The sequence below is a fragment of the Hermetia illucens genome, chromosome 6 (assembly GCF_905115235.1).
Source record: "Hermetia illucens chromosome 6, iHerIll2.2.curated.20191125, whole genome shotgun sequence".
NCBI classification, from domain to species: domain Eukaryota; kingdom Metazoa; phylum Arthropoda; class Insecta; order Diptera; family Stratiomyidae; genus Hermetia; species Hermetia illucens.
In genome coordinates, this window is record NC_051854.1 from 89,529,063 (window position 1) to 89,552,016 (window position 22,954).

At 40.8% G+C, this 22,954-nt stretch overlaps 1 protein-coding gene across 2 annotated transcripts in view; it reads left to right on the forward strand.

Moving 5' to 3' along the window:
• LOC119660453 (glycine receptor subunit alpha-4) overlaps positions 1 to 8,313 on the forward strand; it is a 52,959-nt gene extending 44,646 nt beyond the window's left edge. The window contains exons 2-6 of one of the 2 annotated variants that reach the window (XM_038069012.1): positions 1,617 to 1,697; positions 1,754 to 2,208; positions 2,319 to 2,893; positions 2,957 to 2,989; positions 6,972 to 8,313. In XM_038069012.1, the coding sequence (XP_037924940.1) occupies positions 1,627 to 1,697; positions 1,754 to 2,208; positions 2,319 to 2,893; positions 2,957 to 2,989; positions 6,972 to 7,241 (1,404 nt within the window). In that variant the 5' untranslated portion in view covers positions 1,617 to 1,626 and the 3' untranslated portion in view covers positions 7,242 to 8,313. The remainder of the gene's footprint in view (positions 1 to 1,616; positions 1,698 to 1,753; positions 2,209 to 2,318; positions 2,894 to 2,956; positions 2,990 to 6,971) is intronic. The other variant, XM_038069013.1, reaches the window with a different exon arrangement.
• Positions 8,314 to 22,954: the final 14,641 nt, after the last annotated feature.

Sequence of the window (22,954 nt, forward strand, 5' to 3'; positions counted from 1 at the left end):
TCAATGCAGGAGGATCCGAAGCGGAAACCAGCTTGCTCTATGTCAACCAAGCTTTCCCCACGGTTCTTAGATGCGTTCCAGGATTATTTTAATTATCTCGTTGTAGCGACAAAGAGCACGCAGATATCCCTCCAATTGCCAGCCTCAAAACCGGAAACTTTGGAATCTTAACGATCATCCCCTTCTTCCACTCTCTGGGAAAGGTCTCCGATTCCCAAGTTTTCCGTACGATTGTCAACACCAAATCGGCAGTAGCAGATGCAGAGATAAACAACTTTCGTGGAGATCGTTAAACCCAGCGGCTTTACTCCATTCGAGTGGATTGATGGCCGAAATAATTTTTCTCCTGCTTGGAGGAACAGTCCGAATTGGCGTATTACGGTGACTAGCTATTTCATCCACAAGAGGAGGAATTTCATCGAACGTTAACGTCCTTCACAGAATGGAGATTTGTGACCATACGCAACCTTGTTCGTGACGCGGTATACACTTCTGAAATCATTGCGTTCTGCGGCATCTGCTTACCTGACTAATGCAATAGCAAATTCTTTCTTGTCACGGCATACACTACGCTGAACTTCCCGGGATTTCGCTCGGTATCGAACTTCTGGCGTGTAACGCCCGCCATCACTCATAGCGGTCAGTAGAGCCTTCAATCCCTTCCGTTCATCGATCCGCTTCCATGATTCTGCAGTCAGAAATTGATCGAATTGCTCGTACGGCGTTAGCCAATTGAAACCCAATCGACGTTATCGAAAGCTCTGTATTGAACCAATGTTGCAGAAATCCACGAACCTCCCACCATATTGTTGCGGTTGCCAAGACCATGTTTCCCCATTACATGCCCCAGTAAAGTGCTGTCAGAGCCCACCTTGGCATTCAGATCACCCATCACGATCATAATGTCACCTTTAGGAAGCCTCCCCTGAACTGCGTGTAATTGCTCGCAGAAAGTATCTTTCTTCACTGCTTTGGAAGTCTCCGTTGGTGCGTAGCATTTTACAGTTGTGAGTGATACTCCTTAGCCTGGACCAAAATCTAGCAGTTAGAAGTTTGTCAGATACCGACTTTTAGGTCAAGGTCGCATTCGCGTCTGCTAACCCTTGGCTTCCTAGAATGCCAAAGCACATTGGCATAAATGTGGCAAACTTGAGTGGAGTACTTTTCAGAGTCCCATCACCTTACTTCACTTAGGCCCAGAACGTTCAGCTTATATTGTTGGAATTCTCGCTCGAGTTGGAGAAAGCGAGTATTTTGAGGGCCTTCACTACCGTTGTTGAGGAACTTTCGTACATTTCAGACACCAATTATAATCCCTTTTCGATAGGGGCTGTTGACGTTTCGGTAGCAACAAAATTTCAAAATTTGGAGGTTGCTAGCACACAAGTTTCTTTCTCTTTTAGTTGCCTCTTACGACAAGCAGGGAAGTCTTTGAATGTATTCTCAAGCCCCAACTCATGCACAGATTCATTGAATTGAAGTTTTGAATCTCTTTAGGCCTCAATTTATAATTCAAAGTTAGGGTCCTAGATATTTAAAAAAGAACTATTTTATCTATATATATATACGTTTATATATTTAAATCAAGCCATAAAAGATTCCCTTTTCTTCCACAGACACACGGATATGATTCCTGTTGCATTTCTGCTCGTCATAATCGCATTATGTTTAGAAAAACTAGTAGCGGGCGAATACCAGTAAGTTGAAAATGTATTCATCAACACACACTTGATTAATTTAATTTCAACTGCAGGCAGAGTCTGGCATTCACGGATATCCTCCCGGAAGATTCAAAGCGTTATGATAAAATGCGCCCTCCTAAGAAAGATGGTCAGGCAACAACCGTCTTTTTTCACGTCACTGTCATGGGTTTAGATTCCATTGACGAAACATCTATGACCTACGCAGCTGACATTTTTTTTGCTCAAACGTGGAAGGATCATCGCTTGCGATTGCCTGAAAATATGACGACAGAATATCGGCTGCTGGAAGTAGACTGGCTTAAGAATATGTGGCGACCTGATTCCTTCTTCAAGAACGCTAAATCTGTAACGTTCCAAACTATGACTATACCTAATCATTATATGTGGTTGTATAAGGATAAAACAATCTTGTACATGGTCAAGCTGACCCTCAAATTATCGTGCGCTATGAATTTTGCAATTTATCCACATGACACGCAAGAATGTAAATTGCAAATGGAAAGCTGTAAGTAATAGTTTTCAGTAAATCACAAATCTATTTCTCTCGAAGTGAATGTATCTGTCTCAAAGTGGTATCTTCTGAATCCTAATTCAATTTATTTTCTTATATTCTAGTGTCACACACAACTGATGATATGATTTTTCAATGGGACCCCGACGTTCCTCTGGTTGTAGACGAGAACATCGAATTACCGCAACTTGCTTTAATCGAGAATAAAACTGCAGACTGCACCCAAGTTTACTCTACCGGCAACTTCACATGCCTTGAAGTCATATTCATCCTAAAAAGGCGTCTTGGTTACTACATATTCCACACCTACATCCCAACTTGCATGATCGTAATTATGTCTTGGGTTTCATTCTGGATAAAACCTGAGGCTGCTCCCGCACGGGTCACTTTGGGAGTTACATCCCTTCTGACACTGTCTACGCAACATGCCAAGTCGCAAGCGGCTTTACCACCTGTATCCTATCTAAAAGCGGTGGACGCATTCATGTCTGTATGCACAGTTTTCGTATTTATGGCCCTAATGGAGTACTGCCTCGTAAATATAGTATTAGGTGACACACAAGTTCCGAAGCCTGCAGCACCTCCACCACCACCAGAGCCGCCAAAGGAGGAAAAACCGGAGAAAACTGACAAAATTGAAAAAATAATATTCGACGATTTCCCGACTACCAATTCGAAGGTAAGGATATTGATTACTTTATTCGAAAAAATTGCTGAAATTATCATTTTACTGTTTGTCAAGGCGCTATTGGCTGAAATCAACAAATTTCATAAGGTACGGTGGTAGTTAGTGCCAGTAAAGGCAAATCACCTTTTTTGAAGTACTGTACCATCCATACCTAGATTTAGTACCATCAAAAATCAAGCTTTTGTTTAGGAATCCATACATAGCCGTCGGAAGTTAACGATCTTACATTGTATCTCATAATAGCAGTCAGGGGGGGGCTGTCCTTTCAGCGCTTTGATCCCTCACATGTCATTTTTACAAAATCAACATGTCTATACAGATGCGTGGGTCCGCACCGCATTTAAAAATAACCCTTTAAGTACGAAAGGTTTTGTGTATTTCTTAGTACGAAGCACGTAGGTGATATTGACATTCATCGTCTTCAAGTTTCAAAGAAGCAACAACTTTGACGTATTATAACTTTGTTAGTAATAGTGTGATTTCCACCAAACTTGGTAAGATCATGCTCTACATTATTGGCTACATCACTGCAATTTCGTAATTTCGTGGTGCTAGGATGAACTTAAGGGCGGGTTTCCAGCCAATTACAAAAATGATAGTAATATATATAATAGATTAACTTTATTTGAACAAATATCGGCATGAAAGATATTTCGGAACCCAGGCACCATATAGTGGCAGCCCCTGATTTTTTTCATATTTTTCCGTTTGGTAGTTTCTGAGAATGGCCTCCTTAAAGAAATGATCACTTTCGACCCCCCGCACTCCCCACCTTTCCAACAAATGTCAAAACTAAGACCGGCGTCGAAAAGTATTAACCAAGACCTTTAATTTGATGCCCCACATTACTATATTTGATGAAAAAAGATGAACACCCCCTTTTGCATGTTTGCCCCCCCCCCCCCGAAATTCGACGTAAAAGGATGTAATTCACTATATGCGTGAGCGTTCACAGTTCCCACTTTTCTACCAAATTTGGTGTCAATCGCTATAATCATCTCCGAGAAAAATGCCTGTGACAGACAGCAAGCCGATTTTAAAAAGGTTTTGTGTTTACATAAAACCTTAAAAATGAGAAGAAGGAGAAATTTAAGGTCTGGTACGGATAACCGGCAGGTGTTGTCTGACTTGGTGACTGGGTCAGGTAATGGACAGCACGGCGTCGAAACCGCTAGTCGTGTGGCGGTTCGACGTCGAAGCGCCACGACGACCAGAAACATTCCTCCGCCTGCTGTTTCGCCACAATCTGTCGCGACCAGCAGGTTCCCATTGACGGCGGATGAAGTGGACTGAGGAAATGAACATCTTTATCATCCACTCTTACTGCGAAATAATAGCAGGGGCGGGTATAATACCTTACCGCCCGTTGTTGCACCAGAGATTCCTTGAGCGTTTCCCGCAATTCGCGCACGTAACTTTGCAGCGAGTCGCAGATCAGTACCGCTTTTTAACTCCCAGCGGCATAATCCCAGCCATCATCAGGAAGCGCGTTCGACTAGAGGTCATCGCGGAAACTGGTGACCAAGAATCGATGGGGGTAGAGGCGGTGACATCAACAACACCACGCCGCACTGCAGGCAAAAGTTTCAGTACTCGCCGAAGCACTTTTCCCCACCGTCCAGCTGAGGTTCCCGCTGAGGTTCGGGACGAATTCCAAAGAGCGTGTATAGAATTCTTGGAAATGGATCCTTGCATAGACCAGATATTTCCAGGCTATATGCATCTCCAGTAACTCCGGGAATTCTATCTCAAATCAATGATGAGATTGCATCTGGACTGGGTGCCGATATGTCACTGCTGCAATTACAATCACTTGTGTATTTTGGTGCAATTGCGGCTATCAGATTGCACGGTCAGAAGATTTGCTTTCATGTGATTGGTTTGAGTGACCGACTCACTAAAGCAGGACATTGCTAGACTGATTCAAGTCAGCTCTGGCAATGGCAACAGACGGGTGAAGAATAAAGTTGCAGAGGGTTTACAGCAACTATGCCATCCCCAGTGAAACACCCGCAGTTGGAATTCTGGACACATTAAAGCAGAAACTTTCTGTCATATGGGGTCGATTACGACGGTATGCCGAAAGTTATTCCAGACATGTCCAGAATGCAACATACGCGGGGAACCAGCGGAGTCTTTTCAGATCACTCAACGAATCCCAACACAGCGTCCAGACAGTACAGTTTTCGGTGACGGAAACGAAAGAGTATTGGAGTGGACTTTGGGGGCTATCCGCCCAGCATGCTAAGTGGATCACCGCCGAAGGCACCGAGCACATCCTCAGGGCTGTTCTTCTGTAGACTGCACTCAGTTTGTTAGCGTTAAATGTGCCCTATAATTCCTTCCCCAAACTGGAACTGCATAGAGCAGAAACGAATTCACTACCCTAGCTATAAGCAATTTGGAAGCACGCCGTGGCCCTTCCACGTTCAGTATCATCCTTGCCAGGACCACACTTGAGGTAGATGCTTTGTAATAAGCATACAGCACGTGCTGCTTATAGCTGAGCGCGGCGTAATTCACCACCGGGACTTCCTCCGGAAGGGGAATATTAAATTCATCGTCACATGATGTTCTACTGTAGTGGGCCCAGTACGGAGCCCTGTGGACACCCGTAGAGACAACGTACCCCTGGGGTCCGTCCTCAGTATCATAGCAAAACCTCCGTTCTTGTAAATAGCTTCGAACAACTCAGCGAACATGTCCGATCTGGATTTCATGGCAAGCTTATGGGTCTTATTCGCACCCCATCCAGACCCGGAGCTTGGTATCTCCTATTCTATCGCAGATCTCCAACGGCCCGTCACTGGTGGCTGGGGGTATTGCCGTCACATTTAGAGGTCGCTGGAAGCTGTCAGTGCCTTCCTCTTGCTTGGAGAATAACCCCTGGATAATTTTCAGCAAGAGCGGGGAGCACGTAATCTGGGGAGATGAACGGCCTCTGAATCACCCCATCACGTTTCTGTAGGCGCTCCGACACGGGTTTACTTTCGCTTCCGAACAGGGTTCCTTAAAGCATTCCCTCTTGCTCCGTTGGTTGGCGAGCATGAGGGTTTGGCGGGTTTCTTTATAGGTGCGCTCTTTTTGTCCCTGGTTGATTCTGCCTACTGCCCTCTGAACCGCTCTTCTGGCTCGGTGACAGGCTGGCCAAAGGGTGGCCAGTTCAGTATTCCACCAGTAGTTTGGTCTTTTACTGGGGAGTGAGCACCTCCTAGGCATGGACGCGTTACACGCTTTGGCGATGCATTGGGCCACATGGACAGCTCTTTCCGTGGAGGCGCCTGCTTTATTAAGTTGGTTTAGCCGCACTTCGATGAAGGTCTGCACATCCAGAGCTTTTCTAGGTAGGTACCATTTTTGAAAGGTGTTCACATAACCTTCCTTTGGCAAGAATTATATCCAGCGGTGGAAAAGCGTCTAATAGACCGCGGCCCCTTGCATTTGTCTCTCTGCTACCCCACTCACAGGCCCAATTATTGAAGCCACCAGCAATCAATTTTTCAATAAGACCAAGCTACTTTTAACATAATTAGAAATGTATCTAGGGTTCAATCAAATAAGTTATCTGGATTAATATATCAAAAAACTTCGCTGTTGGGTTTAACGGACAAATAAGGAATTCATATCAAGCCATACATGAGATAGCAGCTTCAAATCAGTACTTTGATAGCATGATAGTGTTTAGATGATTTGCTTGGGAGCAACTCGACCGAAGTGGTTACTAGGGGTTGTTTACCCCCTTATATTCATGAATTGTGAATTAAGAATAACGAGTATGTTCAAGATTAAGGTCGCCTAATAGATGCTGGTTTATGTCGGCAGATCTAAATTTTATTTAGGAATTGTGGAAGTTCTGAGTTCAACACTTGTTTCTGGTCTATAAACCCTTCTTTTTGGGTCAGCACCCAAATTTGCAACCCCCTAAATTCCAAAAAATGGTAATATTTGAATCAATTCATCACATCCCCACAAACTTGTACCAATAATGTGCCATACTAAGAACAATAATTTTCAATGATTTGTTAAAAAAATTGTTTCACCATGCTTTCTCGATTATTTCAATTTACAGAATAGCCGACGAAGTACGACATCAGACATAAATCCCGATGGCCCGTGGGTTCCCAGACGTGAAAGTACAATTCTTCTATCGCCACATATCGCTAAACCTCCACCTCCACCACCAACACCACCAAAACCACCAGAGCCACCGAAATTAACTCCCGCCCAACAGAGACTTGCCAACGCCATAAATATCGACCGCTTTTCCAGAGTTTTCTTTCCGTTTTTGTTTTCAATTTTGAATTTGACATATTGGATCCTATTTTGGGAGTACATCTAAAGTAATGGAAAGTTAAGAAAGAAATTTTTTTGGTTCCTCGTTCTCCGTAGATTTGTAGTCATTGCGAAAGCCAAGGATATTAAGTCAGGAATTATTATTATATTCGGGATATTTCCCTTTAATTTTTACTCAGTCCTGAAGTGACACTTGGAAAAGAGGTTAAATTGAAAATTGGATCGTATCTTGGAAAGTTTAGATAGTCTGTTATGTAGCAAAAAATAGATTGGCTTTCATAGTTATTTTTTTTTCAGTTTAAATAAATAAATTAAAATGTGTAAATTTTTTAATAAACGACAGTTTGGTCGATTTGAAGGTTCAATAAAGAAAGTCTAATATGTGAAAGATATAAACCCAGGTAAGGGCGAAAACAAGGTCACATTTAACTAGAGTTTGCGCCGGGAAATGTCAGGGTGGTTTCATGTATTTTAAAATGGTAGTGTTCCTTTGTTAATTCTTAAGTAATTTGGTAAGGGAAGTTGACCAGTTATTCTAACGGAGAATATTTTCTAGGCGACTAGCCTATATTTGGAATTATCATATTTAGAGATGTATCGACTTAACTAATACAGATACGTAAAACATAATACATAATTGTGAAAGGAAACATAAATCTAAAATTATCCATCATTATACCTACAAACGTACATACGTACCATGACAACTAAAAGCTTGGTATCATATTTGCATGTCTACATTTTCCCAACTCTATAAATATAATAAAATAATATTGAGATTTTATGATTACTGAACAAGTAATTGAACTAAGTCTTCTAAACCACATCTTGTAAAACCTTATTGTACGGTTTCAAAAGGATATGAAGCATACAGAAAATAAAAGAGAACAATTATCAAAGTTATCTACTGCAAAGTCTATATTTTCTGTGACCATAGCATATATATTGATGTTGAAAAATTAAAATATTTAAGAGCTTCTTGATGGTGGCCGAAATTTTCAAAAAGATGGAATAATTCACTCCAAAGTCATAATGCAGAAATACCAATTTTATGAAAAAACTATTAATGTATCGTCATACATGTTAATTAAATGTACTTGATGTATCCTTCAAAAAAATGTTTATTTTTATTTCATTTTCGCAGGTTTTCAGAAACTGGTACTTCCTATCTAGCACATTACCGGAAGTCGGAAAATGGGATATACTTACTTCCCCCGGAATCAAAAAGTCTTTCTCTTAATTTAAACCCTTATACATCAGAAACTCGGGAAACCAGAAGGTCGACGCTTTTGTGCTTTTCTTCCTTGGGGAACAGTTAGTGCATGTATTTCCATTTATGCCCAGTTAAAAATTCGAAATAATTCCTGGCGCACTTTCAATTCGAAGATATGTATATGTGCATACTGAGGACATAATTATTATGTTTATCCTAAACAAACAAACATTTGACATTACCACTCCTTGTAAAGTATCATCATCAACGGGACAACAACCGGTATCCAGTCTAGGACTGCCTTAATAAGGAACCCCAGCCATCCCGGTTTTGCGCCGAGGTCCACCAATTCGATACCTCTAAAAGCTGTCTGGCGTCCTGACCTACGCCATCGTTCCATCTTAGGCAGGGTCTGCCTCGTCTTCTTTTTCTACCATAGATATTGCCCTTATAGACTTTCGGGTTGGATCATCCTCATCCATACGAATTAAGTGACCCATCAACCGTAACCTATTGAGCCGGATTTTATCCACAACCGGACGGTCATGGTATCGCTCATAGATTTCGTCATTCTGTAGGCTACGGAAATTTCCATCCTCATGTAGGGGGCCAAAAATTCTTCTCTCGAACGCGGCCAAGAGTTCGCAATTTTTCTTGCTAAGACCCCAAGTCTCCGAGGAGAACATGAGGACTGACAAGATCATTGTCTTGTACAGTAAGAGCTTTGACTCTATGTTGAGACGTTTCGAGCGAAACAGTTTTTGTAAGCTGAAATAGGCCCTGTTGGCTGACAACAACCGTGCACGGATCTCATCATCGTAGCTGTTATCGGTTGTGATTTTCGACCCTAGATCATCATCATCATCAACGGCGCAACAACCGGTATCCGGTCTAGGCCTGCCTTAATGAGGAACTCCAGACATCCCGGTTTTGCGCCGAGGTCCACCAATTCGATACCCCTAAAAGCTGTCTGGCGTCCTGACCTACGCCATCGCTCCATCTCAGGCAGGGTCTGCCTCGTCTTCTTGTCCTACCATAGATATTGCCCTTATAGACTTTCCGGGCTGGATCATCCTCATCCATACAGATCAAGTGACCCGACCACCGTAACCTATTCAGCCGGATTTTATTGTCGACCCGAGATAGGAGAAATTATCAACGGTCTCAAAGTTGTAGTCTCCTATCTTTATTCTTCCCGTTTGACTAGTGCGGTTTAATGTTGTTGATTGGTTGGCTTTCGGTGCTGACGTTGCACCTAATATTAGGTACTAGCACTCAGGAAGGAGGTAAGTGGTCTCCGAAACAATTGTATGCGGGGCAAAAAATTAAAAATATTTACAGTATAAGAAAAAACACCTAATTCTTCTCTTAACTTATATACCAACTGTAAAAAAAAATCATGAACATTAATTTCAACTTATAAATGGTACTCAGCAACGTGATGCCTCTATAGTTGCTGCACTGTGTGATATCTCCCTTTTTATGTATGGGACAGATAATGCCTCTGCATTGAATGTCTGTTTCACACCTTGAGCACAAGTTAATGAATCACTTGGTGTAATTGGCCGCCTCCATGTTTAACCAATTCGACTGTAATTCCATCAGCTCCAGGCGACTTATAATTTTTAAGCCAATGAATTGCACGGGCTGTTTTTTCAATACTTAATGGTGGCACTATTTGTCCATCGTCTTCAGTTCACGGGACCTCCAACTCGCCGATGTTCTGGTTGTTCAGTAGTACTCAACCCATCGCTCCAATATGCCCATTCTGTCGGAAATCGGATTTCCCTCTTTGTCTCGGCAGGGTGAGCATCGAGGTGTGTAAGGCTTCATCCTGCTGACTTGTTAGTAAAACTTCCGCGCCTAGTGCGGTTGGTCCCTATGCTTTTCGAGTTCTTCCAGGCTTCCATTTTCCGTCTGTGAAGTCGCTTCTCCGCTCGGCGCAGTTCGTTTCGCCGCGTGCCCGCGTTCTTTGAGGCTGCAACATTAATCCGTATGCAGCGTACTTCCGTTCCGTTGCTAGCTTACATTCATCGTCAAACCAGCCGTTCCGAGTCTTTTCGTGACTGGGGCCATTATCTTTGTGGCCATATTTATGACAACGTTTTTCTGGTGATTGTGAAGACCATTAGATCATTTGTTGGTGCTTCATCTCCATGATCTCTGTTGACTGCGGTTATTGCCGCATCCATTTCCCCCTTATAGGTGCTGCGGAGGGCTGTGTTGTGAATGGCTTCAGTGTTAACTCTCACCTGATTTTCAAAGGGGATTCTAGGTGGTGTTGTTATTCGAGCTCTGAGCACTATGCCAATGAGATAGTGGTCCGAGTCTATATTGATCTAAATTTGCCTCGCAAACGCAGAGTGCATAGTCGTTCGCTGATATTTTCAAAGCCGATAACAGCAGATTTCATCTTTGGTTTACTGGATGCCCTTGTCCAACGCAACTCCTGCAACGCTGTTACATCAGCCCTCTATTGGGACAGGGTATCGGCTAGCTACTTGGCAACTTCATCTCTGTACAGGGAGCGCACGTTCCATGATAAAATGCGCAAATCGTTATTTCGTTGTCGTTGCCGGGTTCGTCGTTGTAAAGTTTATCCTGTCCTAGGCCCCTTTTGTAGCTTCATAACTTTGGCTTTCGGTGTAAGGTTGGCAGCCTTACCCAATCCCCAACCTGGAGGACCAGTTGGTACATTTTGTCCCGTTTTTAGGCGCGGGAGACTCGCCTTCATCCTTCTCCGTCTGCAGTTGTTCATGAAGAAAAAACTCCCAGCAATCACCGCGTGGAGGTGGAGGTAGGGTTTGATAGTAGAACTGTTTGCTGTTGGTTCAGCAGGCATTTCGCAGGTTTTATGCTCCATCGAGGGTACCAATCCACGTCTCGTCCTGGGACCTATACTACCCTTTGACCACGATATTTTTTCCGAGAATTGCCGGGTCCTAAGTTCGCATCAACTTTATGCCGGATCGGAACAAATGGGGAGCAACTTACTTTTTCTTTTTTTTGTTGAGAGGTCCGAACTTTGGTCAATAGTATGGGCAGATTTGTGCTCAATATAATTTTTAGTCATGTTGTGTTTTGCACTTAACATCTGCGGGCCGCTTCGGTCACGCTGCTCCCAGAGCAGAGGTGACGCAGCGTCTGACGATTTGCCTCTGCCCTGGTAAGAAACCGTAAAGCGCCATTGCCTAATATTTTTGACAACAATGTTTCGTTGATATTAATTAGTTTTTCCTCTAAGTATGCCAGCGCTTCCTATACTGGTATACTATACTAGGGAAGAGGGCTTAGAGGAGTTAGAGAAAGATGTTTCATAATTTCCTAGTGGCATGTTGTATTGAACGGTGTAAAGGGTTTATAGCCCAGGGATTTTACACTTACGAAGCGGCTCGCTGTTTGTGCGGTTTTGAAGATGGCCGTCGCCCTCGCATAGCCTTCATGCTTGATATTGATGATCCTTAGGGATACCTTAGGGATTCCTGATATGTGAACGGATCTAATGAGTCCAGCCTAACTCTGTTTTCCGTGTTTGCTTGAAAACGGTCAATTAGGGAGTACTTTGTTTTGGGACACGGTGGAGGGTTGACTTGTGCGCTGCGTAATGTTCTTTTTCCTTTTCTAATGACTTGTTTTCCAGACGCCGCTTTAGAATTGCCATTGTCGCAGGGGGAAGTCACATCCACTTCCTTGCACACCTCCTTTTCATTGTATTGTGTACAATTTCGGTAATTAATGTCGGACCCCTGTCCGGGAGCTCTCTTCCTTCACCCTCCATGCTAATACCACTTTAGGTTTTGATTTCGTACAAAAGCGTACAAAAAGCACGTGTTCCGAAATACTAACCAGAGATTAGGAGAAGAATAGACACAGAGCTTAATTCGAAGCAAGAACCGAACAATATGTGCAAGAAAAATGGCACACTAAATCAGTAGAAGCCAAAAACTATAAAAAACACTTACAGAAGCAATCATTACAGTGTACAAGAATCAATCTGCACACACACATTGAAAGGAACCGTTAGCCACTACCTATGAATCCATAGCGGGAAAAAAAGACTGCTCTGGGAACACTTGGTTGGAAACACAAGAGGACCAAAGCATGTCCAATAGCCACGATTTTCAATTTAGGAAATACAAATACAATAAAAATTCACTTTCGAAAAATTGGGGTGCATACACTGAATTGTTCCCAGAAAAATTGGGATCCGCGCGGATTACCGGTCAAAAATCAATCCAGCAACTAGAAAATGCCCCGAACTACAACAATTGCAATTGACTCCGCTGCACCAGCTAGTTCTCTCGTCTTCATGACGCGAAGAACGAAAATAATCTCCCCCATGTACAGCTCATCAACTGTCTATCCAACCAGCCGGTTCCGCTAATACTAATTCCGCTGAGCAGGGCCTTGAACTTTATAATCCACGTCGGCTCAGCAACACCAACAACTGTACCCTATTGCATTGTTATGAGGTATGCAAATTCCTCCCAACAATGATCAATCGTCTGCCTGCATCCCATCCAATAATAATATGGGCAAGTTTATAAGAGTCAACGAACGATTGGTTCGGTCAATTTGCGCTAAGGTTTGGAATAGTTTAAATGAAATTGGTTTCTTGAATTTAGGGGAAAGCATCCAATTATTAGATCCATCCTGTCTGAGACTCCTTATTAGGAGACGTACAAACTGCCTCCATCCAGATCGAGCAGGCGGCGCGACATCTTGGGCTGCACATCAATGAAGGCAAGACAAAATATATGGTGGCAACGTCAGCACCGAGAAACGGGAAGAATAAAGATAGCAGACTAAAACTTTGAGACCGTTGATAATTTCTCCTATCTAGGGTCGAAAATCACAACCGATAACAGCTACGATGCTGAAATCCGTGCACGGTTGTTGTCAGCCAACAGAGCCAGTTAAGTAACAGCACTTAGTGTCATTGTTACACAGTTGTTTCTTTTAGTACTTCCGCACTGTAATATCGAAACAAGACTATTGTAATATCGAAACAAGACTGAGGTTCCTTCTCGGTCACCTCGTATTTATATTTCCTTATAATATACATATGTTCCTTATCTTCTATGAAAATACATAGCACATATGGTTCTTATCTACGTAAAATCCTTCTTATCTACGTAAAATCCAATCCTTTTATTAGGGTCATTCTGAGCAGCGAAGATGCGCAAATGCATCTTCATTTATTATTCAACAACAGGACATGTTGTGAAAGAAAACATTTGACCTGAGTCGGGTATGACGAGATATGGAAAATTATAAAGACCGAAATATTTATGAGGGTCATACGGAGGAAAGAAGATGCGCAGATGCATCTTCGTTTATTATTATTTAGGACCAGGATTTATGCTGGTCGTTAAAAGATGCCGACGGTGCGGACGGTTCCATAACTCCTCCTTCCTTAAGATTGAAGTTGTCCTCAACTTTGTCTGTTACTGTCTTATTTTTTATGGTTATTTTTACAGATTTTTTTCTTACAAACAGATTTTACGAAATGTATTATCATAATGAAGGCTAATACGATTATTGGTAATGGTATAGCTACTGATAAGTTAAAATTATTTTCCTTAAGTGTTTCCAATTTAGTAATGTTTAACAAATTTGTCTTATTTTCTAAGTTTTGGATATGATGCATGGAAATTGGTTCCATATAACTTATGTTCGTCATAGGATACAATTGAGGTTCCAAAGTAGGTATATAATTGCTAATTATTGTTCTCAAGATGGAGTACTTACTAATCGAGAAATTACAGTTATTTGATTGTAATAAGAAATTTTTAGACTCTGTGTATACAGATTTTTGATTCGTTACAAAATATTTGTAAATACTTATCTTTACTATTTATTAACTTAAATACTTATCTTAACATTCATTAACATCGTATTTGAAATTTGGGTGATTGATTCTTGTGTGTTTTTAATCAAAGTACAATTGTTTGTTTTTCCAGTGATTATGCTAAGAATACATTTATCGTGGTTTTTGTTCTAACCAGAACTGGGAATATTGTTAGCATCACCACCAGTATCCCTGTAAATGTTGTGATGTTTTCTTAGGTTTTTCTGTCGTTGAGGGTGTGTCTTAGAATTATGTTTATCAACTACATATCTCAAATCTAACTTATTTTTTATCTAACTTATTTTTTATATTTGTCGTCAAGAGGAACGTGTTTCCTGTTCTGATTAGACCTAGCAATCCATTTTTAAGGTTTTGTGTAAAACAAAACCTTATTAAAATCGATTCAATGTCTGTCTGTCTGTTTGTCTGTCACACCCATTTTTCTCCAAAACGGCTAAACCGATCCGAACGAAATTTGGTGGACAGATGGGAACTATGAAATCCCACTGTAGGGAAGTGAAGTCGACGTCGTGAAATTATCCAGATAGTGAAATAAGTAGAGCTATATAAGTTACTTTAGAAATATAAATTTTATTAAAAAATTTAAAACCTTTTTCGAGGATTCCTAACTCCGCAACAATCTGCGGAAGCTACAATCAGCAGCAGTCTGCCGTTGGTCTAATCGACACAGGAAGAGCTTAGGATAGATATCGCTGTATAGCAATTATCTATCCTTATTGAAAGCAACTAATCCAGTGCCCCGAGCATTGGGGCTCTAGTTCTTTAAATACAATTCTTACTTACATTCTAACATATGTAAATTCCTTATTTTCTATGCGCTTACATTTTCTAACCAATCAAAATTCCTTTAATTTCTTACTTGCAATTTTCTTGACCAATTGGGTCTATACATAACAATATTTCTCTACTATGATTGTGACGTCATAACTTTCTCTTTCTTTCAATTTACAAATCTAGAAACATACGGGTCGTGCTGGTCATATGCCTGTATGCATTTCTTAAGGGGGCTTTACACGCAACGATAACTCGTAACAATTCATTGAACGATTTATCGCTCTAACAAATCGAAAGAGTAGAGCACTGTTTACACGCTACGCTAAATTGTAACGATTTCTTGTCAAATGTCACCCTACATCGACCCCCCAGTCTTTATAAAAGCTTTAACCATGGAGGAAGTAGTGTTGCTGTCGCTGTACATCGGTTGTTTGGTGAGAAAGGTGAAGAATCGTTACGATTCCCAGAAATTGATGCCGGCCGGCATCAACCATCCACTCCAACTCCAATCCCAATAAATCGCTACAATCTCCCGTTTACACACAACGATAAATTGTAACAATCTGATCGTTACGATAAATTGCTACAACGTATCGTTGCGTGTAAAGCCCCCTTTATGCATAGTCGTGTAGCTATGTAGATGGGTGATGTATGCACGGCATTTTGTGACTCAAGTGGGTCTTATTTCATGTGTTTTGTTCGGCGGTAGATACAAAGTGGACTCTAGTGACTTATGAGGAAATATGGGTCGGTTAATGACTGATTGCTATTGTTTACGTAACTTTAATTGAATATTTGTGTGAGGTCGGGTAAGTTGTCTTTTGGGTTTCGTATTATTAATGAATTAAATTTATCGTTTGGAATGATATCACTACACCACGCATACAGTGAGTGGCATAAATTTAGGTGGAGTTTAAAGGGGGGCTCCCCATACATGCAAAGGGGGGATTCAAATATTTTTTTTCACCGGATATAGTTGTGTAGGGTATCAAATGAGAGGCCTCGATTTGTACTTTCTGAAACTGATATTAGTTTTGATATAAATTGCAAAGTGCGTGAGTAATGAGTCAAAATGTACGCACTTGAAGTGAGACAGGACTCATTTTCAGAAACTACCCAACCTAAAAATCCGGAAAAAATCGGAGTGGTGCGCCTAGATGAAATCTAGGCCTCAAAATATGTCCCATTCCGATATCTGCTCAAATAAACTTACTAATAGTATATTACTACTTTATAGAAATTTACTGAAAACCCCTCTTAAATTCATCCTAGGACTTCCGGATTTTGTACCAGCATAGAGGACAATATTTTGTATACACATGCAAAATTTCGTGGAAATCTGGCAATTAACGCCAAAGTTATAGCAGTTCAAACTTAGCAATTTCGCGCGAATTTGCCGCTTCCAAAGCCATGCAAATCAGATGTTGACGTCATAATTACCCGGAATAATTGACATTCGCGTGAAATATTAAAGTCGCATTTATGAAGAATCTACTTATCTGCAGCACTTTTTAAGGTTTTGTGTAAAACACTTATGTGAAATCTAATCTTCGAGAGATGTCCTATTCCGGTATCTGCTCAAAAAATTTACTAATAGTATATTATCAACTTTTAGAAATTGACTAAAAAACCCTCCTTAAGTTCATCCTAAGTGTACTAAATTTTGCACCGACATAGAGGACAGCTTCGTGCATACACATGCCAAGTTTCATGAAAATCCAACTATTATTGGGAAAGTTATAGCAGTTCAAACTTATCAATTTCGTGCTAATTAACTGCATCCTAAGCCATACAAATAAGATGCTGACGTCATAATTAACGAGAATAATTGAAATTCGAGTGAAATATTAAAATTCCATTCAAGAAGAATCTAATTCTCCCTAGCCCTAAAATCGGTTTACTGTCTGTCTGTCTGTCTGTCCGTCTTTTTTTTTCTTTTTTTTTTCCCCCGATGGAAGGTGGAAAGCTTCAAAAGCTACCGCAGGCTCCTGCCACACGGTTATGTGGGACTCTTACCCACTAAAACCACCTCCTTCTCCTTCCACTCTCCCCGCGGGACTCCCATTTGGTATTACGTCGCGGGGCTGGATCAGAATTTATTCTGCGCTCATGTCAACATTCGTGTTCCTCTCGCGTTCATTCTTTCGGATGACTTCCTCCTGCCTAAGCTTCTTTCCGATGGCTGTAATCACTTTTTCAACTTCGGTCCATATCCCCTTGGCTTTCACCATAAGCTCCATGATATTTTCGGGTGTAAAGTGCTCCCCGGTTGTAGCTTCTAATGTAGCCCTTTGGGTTTCGAATCTGGGGCAGTGAAAAAAGACGTGTTCTGCGTCCTCTGGAATGTTTGCACACTGTGGGCAATATGGCGAATCATCACGCCCAAATCGGTACACATATGCTCGATAGCCTCCGTGTCCGCTCAAGAATTGAGTTAGGTCGAAATCTACTTCGCCGTGAGGTCGCTCGATCCATTTCCGGATATCCCATATGATTTTGTGAGTCCAACGGCCTTTTTCTGACTCGTCCCACTTCTCTTGCCATTCCGCGACAGTTTCAGCTCGTGCGAACTGTCGCCGACGGGCAGGAGATTTTCCGGTGAGGTACGTTCGATCGTAAAGTCGTTGTATTTCTTTCGCCAGAATCTCAATCGGGATCATTCCTGCTATCACGCAAGCTGCTTCATTAGAAATTGTTCTGTAAGCGCAACATGTTCGGAGTACACTTATGCGATACGCAGCTCCAATCTTTTTTCTATTTATTATATTTTCCAGTGCATCTGCCCATACTGGGGCTGCATACGATGGATCGAACTGACCACCCTTGAAATAAGGAGTCGACGGCTCGGCCTTGGGCCACCTATATTTGGTAGCATTCTCGCAACCAGCGCTCCCCTGTCTGTCCGTCTGTCTGTCTGTCTGTCCGTCTGTCCGTCACACGCATTTTTCTCGGAGACGGTTATAGCGATTGACACCAAATTTGGTAGAAAAGTGGGAACTGTGAACGCTCACGCATACAGAGAATTACATCCTTTTACGTTGAATTTAAGGGGGGGTTCCCATACATGCAAAAGGGGGGTGTAAAATTTTTTTTCATCAAATATAGTCATGTGGGGTATCAAATTAAAGGTCTCGATCTTAGTTTTGCCATTCGTTGGAAGAGTGGGGAGCGCGGGGGGTTGAAAGTGATCACTTCTTTAAGGGGGCCATTCTCAGAAACTACCAAACCGAAAAATCTGAAAGAAATCAGGAGGCTGCCACTATATGGTGCCTGGGCTCCGAAATACCTTCCATGCCGATATCGGTTTAAATAAAGTTAATAATAGTATATTACTACAATTTTTTGTAATTGGTTAGAAACCCCCCTCAAGTTCATCCTAGTACCATGAAATTTTGCAATAATATAGGCTATAATTTAGAGCATTATCTTACCAAGTTTGGTGGAAATCGCACTATTACTAACAAAGTTATAATACCTCAAATTTGTTGTTTCTTTGAAAATTGAAGGCTATGAATGTCAATATCACCCGAAAGTGGATACTCTCACATAATATATGGATATATTACGTGCTACGCACTAAGAAATACACAAAACCTTTCGTACCTGAAGCGTCCAGCTTCCGGTTTCCCGACTTGTTTATATTTGATGTTGGTTAAATTGTTGGCATTTGCTAATAATATTAAACTCAGAGTGTGAAGCGTATAAGGTTGACTATTTCAATACAGGGCTTTCCATCAAATGATTTATTTAAATTACTTTCTAAAAAATAGATGCCAATAGAATTTTTAACTATGTGACACGGAACTGTCAGGCTCATCGCTCCTCACATCTTCTTCTTTTTCTTCAGCCTTCAGTTCACAAGCGGGGTCGGCTCGTCGTGATCGGTTTCGTCATTTTATTTTATCAAATGCCTGATCAGGATGTAATCGCGAGACCTTCAAATCCCCATCCAGTGTATCATGCGACCATTGTTTTGGCCGGCTTTTTGGTTGCTTACCATTGACTTCGATGTTCTGACCAATATTGGTTGTTGACTTCTCGTTAGCGTGAATTACGTGACCACACCATCGAAAACGCCTCTCTTACAGTTTTTCCACGATCGTTGCAAACCCATATCAACCGCGGATATTCTCATTTCAGACGTAATCAAAACGTGTCACGCCACCAGTGCAATGCAACATCTTCGTCCCCATTACTGCAAGACGCCGTTCATTGTCCTTTATAGTCAACACTCAAACTATAGAGAGCGACAGACGGACGACATTGCAGTAAATTTTAGATTTGGGACGTGCGCTGATACGTCGATCACAAAAAACACCAGTTGCGGAATGTCACTTCATCCAGGTGGCGTTAATGCTTGAAACATTTCATTACGCAGTTCTTCATTGGCTGGTAGCAATGTTATAAGCCAATGGAGAACTACGCTATGCTCCTCACATAGGGAAACACAAAACTTTTTATACCTGAAGCGTCAAGCTTCCGGTTTCCCGACTTGTTCCTTCTTGTTTTGGAGGTTTTTTAGTATCTCAGTTTTGCTTAGCTCAGTTTTTCCAAAGAATACTTTGAAAGGTGTTTCGTTAGTTGCAGAGTGCTTATTATTATTATAGTAATACAAGCATTAATTGAAATAATAAAACTTGTTGTTTCTTTTTCGTTGGTGTGGGTATTTATTCTTGCAAATACCGATATTTCGGGAACCACTTGTTCCCTTCATCAGTGCAAACAAGTTGGTGTGTGGAAACTTGTTTGCACTGATGAAGGGAACAAGTGGTTCCCGAAATATCGGTATTTGCAAGAATAAATACCCACACCAACGAAAAAGAAACAACAAGTTTTATTATTTCAATTAATTAATCGTTGGAAACACCGCATAATTTCACTCTGAATACAAGCATTGCTCTATTGGATCCAAAAGTTTTAAGTCAGAATCTTCGTGCTTTGCAAAAATACACGCAGTTGTTCGTTAAGTGTTCTATGAGCTACTTCTATGTCGGAGTTTCCTGTTTTATGGTACGGGGACGATAAATGATAAGAAATTCCTTGTTTTTCTAATCATTCTTTAGTTTTTATACTAGTGATAGCACCCTCGTTGTCAAAAACTAAGTATTTAAATATTGACTGTAACGCGTTGATAATAGTGTCCCATTGTTTGTTTTCAAGCTGTTGTACTGTAAGAAACTTACTAAATTTATCTATACACGTGAGATATGGGTGTTTATTGTCCCGAAACCAAATGTCTAGGTGATAGATTTCTCTAATATCTGATGGAGTTAAAGTCATCTTAAATGGTTCCTTTGAAGGATGTCTGTCGTATTTAGCAGTCGCACAGATAGTGCACTTATTAATATAATTGGAAATTCTTTGTTTCATTTTGGGATAAAAATACATTTTGCGTAGTTTATCGTATAGTTTGTTAATCCCTAAATGGTTTGTATCTTGATGTTCTTTAGCAATGATCTCTAACATATCTGAGTGTGAACAATCTTTCAAAACATAATTACAATTCTCAATAGTGAGTTGAGGATAATTTAGTTTCCATTTCTTATATTCATTCTGAAAAGTTGATAATATAATTTTACTGGGAACTTTAAGTCCTACTCTTCCTACATCTGGAATGTGGTTTTCTAGTATGTGCTGAGCTTCTTTCGCAGTGAAACGTTTGTAGTAAAATACTATCCTTTTGCCACTTAACAAGGTTTTGGTACTGCTATGGATACGTTTTCCATTTTTTATAATAATCTGTAATTTAAAACAGTTTAACGGTTTTTCTGAAATGCTTATGAAATTTGTATTATCTTCCCGAGCTGTATGTTGTGTAGCCATGGAATCTGATTTTTTATGTTCAACGTCTATTGCATTTATTTGGATTCTTGATAGAGCATCAGCTACGAAATTAGATTTTTTTATGTATCTGATTTCATAATCGTACTCAGCCAATTTCAATTTCCACCTGAAAAGTTTAGGGGTATCTTCCTTTATACTTTGTAGAAATGTAAGTGGTTTATGATCTGTTTCGAGTACGAATCTTCGTCCATATAACGGGTGTATCATGTATTTTGGCACTAACTTCAGGCGTTTATTTGATTGCATAAACAAACACACAAATGTAAACCAATGCACTAGTCACACTTAACTGTACTCCTACTGAACTGTCAAACTCAAATTGTGCAGTTAGATCCATTCAAAATGTCGTACAAGCTCGATTTACGGAAATCTGTCGCCAACATGTTTGGCGGACTAAGTTCTAGTGAAATTCTTGAAATGTTCAAAGACAAGCCAATCTCTCGCAGAACAATTTTCCGTGTTCTGAAGGATTGTTGCGATGGTAAAGAGCCCGAAAACAAAAAGCAATGCGGTGGTCCATCCAAATTAGGTGCCAGAACAGTCATAAGTCTGCTATCAAGTGCGAAAAACAAGGTTGGTCAAACAACACGCAAATTGGGACGAAAATTTGGTGTTTCGAAAGATACAGTCCATCGTATTTTGAAGAAAAACAACGTAATTTATCGTAAACGTCGACGAGCACCAAAATATACACAACAACTCGAAAAAATACCAAAATGCTGCCGTGCACTTCGTGACAAACACTTTGCGAATGGAAAATCCATAATTTTGGATGATGAATCGTACTTCACATTCTCGCATCATGAATTGAGTGGCAACGACGGCTTTTATACTGACAACATTGAAGCAACAGCAGATGATGTTAAATATGCCGGCAAATCAAAATTTGAACCAAAGGTGTTGGTGTGGGCAGCCATTTCATCGAAGGGTGTTTCAGAGCCTTTGATTCGATCAAACAAATCAGAAGCGATCAATGCTGACATTTATATCGGCCAATGCTTGCCGAAATTGAAGCAATTCATCGAAAAACATCGTGGTCATGACGAAATAATGTTTTGGCCGGACCTTGCAAGCTGTCATTATGCAAAAAAAACATTGAATTGGCTGACTGAGCAAAATATACCATTTGTGCCGAAAAAGGACAATCCCCCAAACGTACCTCAGGCACGTCCAATCGAAAATTTTTGGGCAGTTCTCAAGCGTATGGTCTACGTCGGTGGCTGGGAGGCTCGAAACGAGCAACATTTGATTGGTCGAATCAAGAGAAAGTTGAAGGAAATCGATCCATCGGTCCGTCAAAACCTGATTCGGAACATTCGCTCCACACTACGAAAAATCGAGGACCATGGTCCATTAAGTGTACTGTAAATGTATTTTTCGACGAATCATGAACAGAATAAAGTACGATTAAAAGGATTTTTCAAATCGATTGTTTGTTTTCGAATGACATGCTTTTGAAGTTAGTGCCAAAATACATGATACACCCGTTAAATAAGGTCGGAAACATTTGACGGCCCAAACTATCACTAAAAGTTCTTTCTCGATAGTTGCAAGTCGCGTCTCAGTATCGTTAAGTGTTCGTGATGCATAGCAGATGGCTTTATCTCCTTGTGATAAAACGGCTCCTAATGCAAAATTTGAAGCATCTGTTGTCACAGTGAACATTTTATTAAAATCAGGATGTGTTAAAATGGGTTCATTCTGAATGTAGTTAGTAGCTATTAATGCGTAGTCTTTTACAAATTTTCGATAAAAACCAGTTAGTCCTGGAAATGACTTTACTTCTTTCGTGGTCCTTGGTATCGGAAAATTGCGAACCGCTTCAACTTTCTTAGGGTTTGGTTTGATACCATCTTTAGTAATAATATGCCCTAAAGATTCGGTAGATTTTTTTAAAAATTGAGTTTTGGACATTTGAATCTTTAAATTAGCAGAACGCAGAGTAGATAGTACTTTGCGCAGAGCGACTTCATGTTCTTGCAGTGAAGTGCTGAACACTAAAATATCGTCCATATACACAATACATGTTGAATTAACGTATTCCTGTAAGATTGTG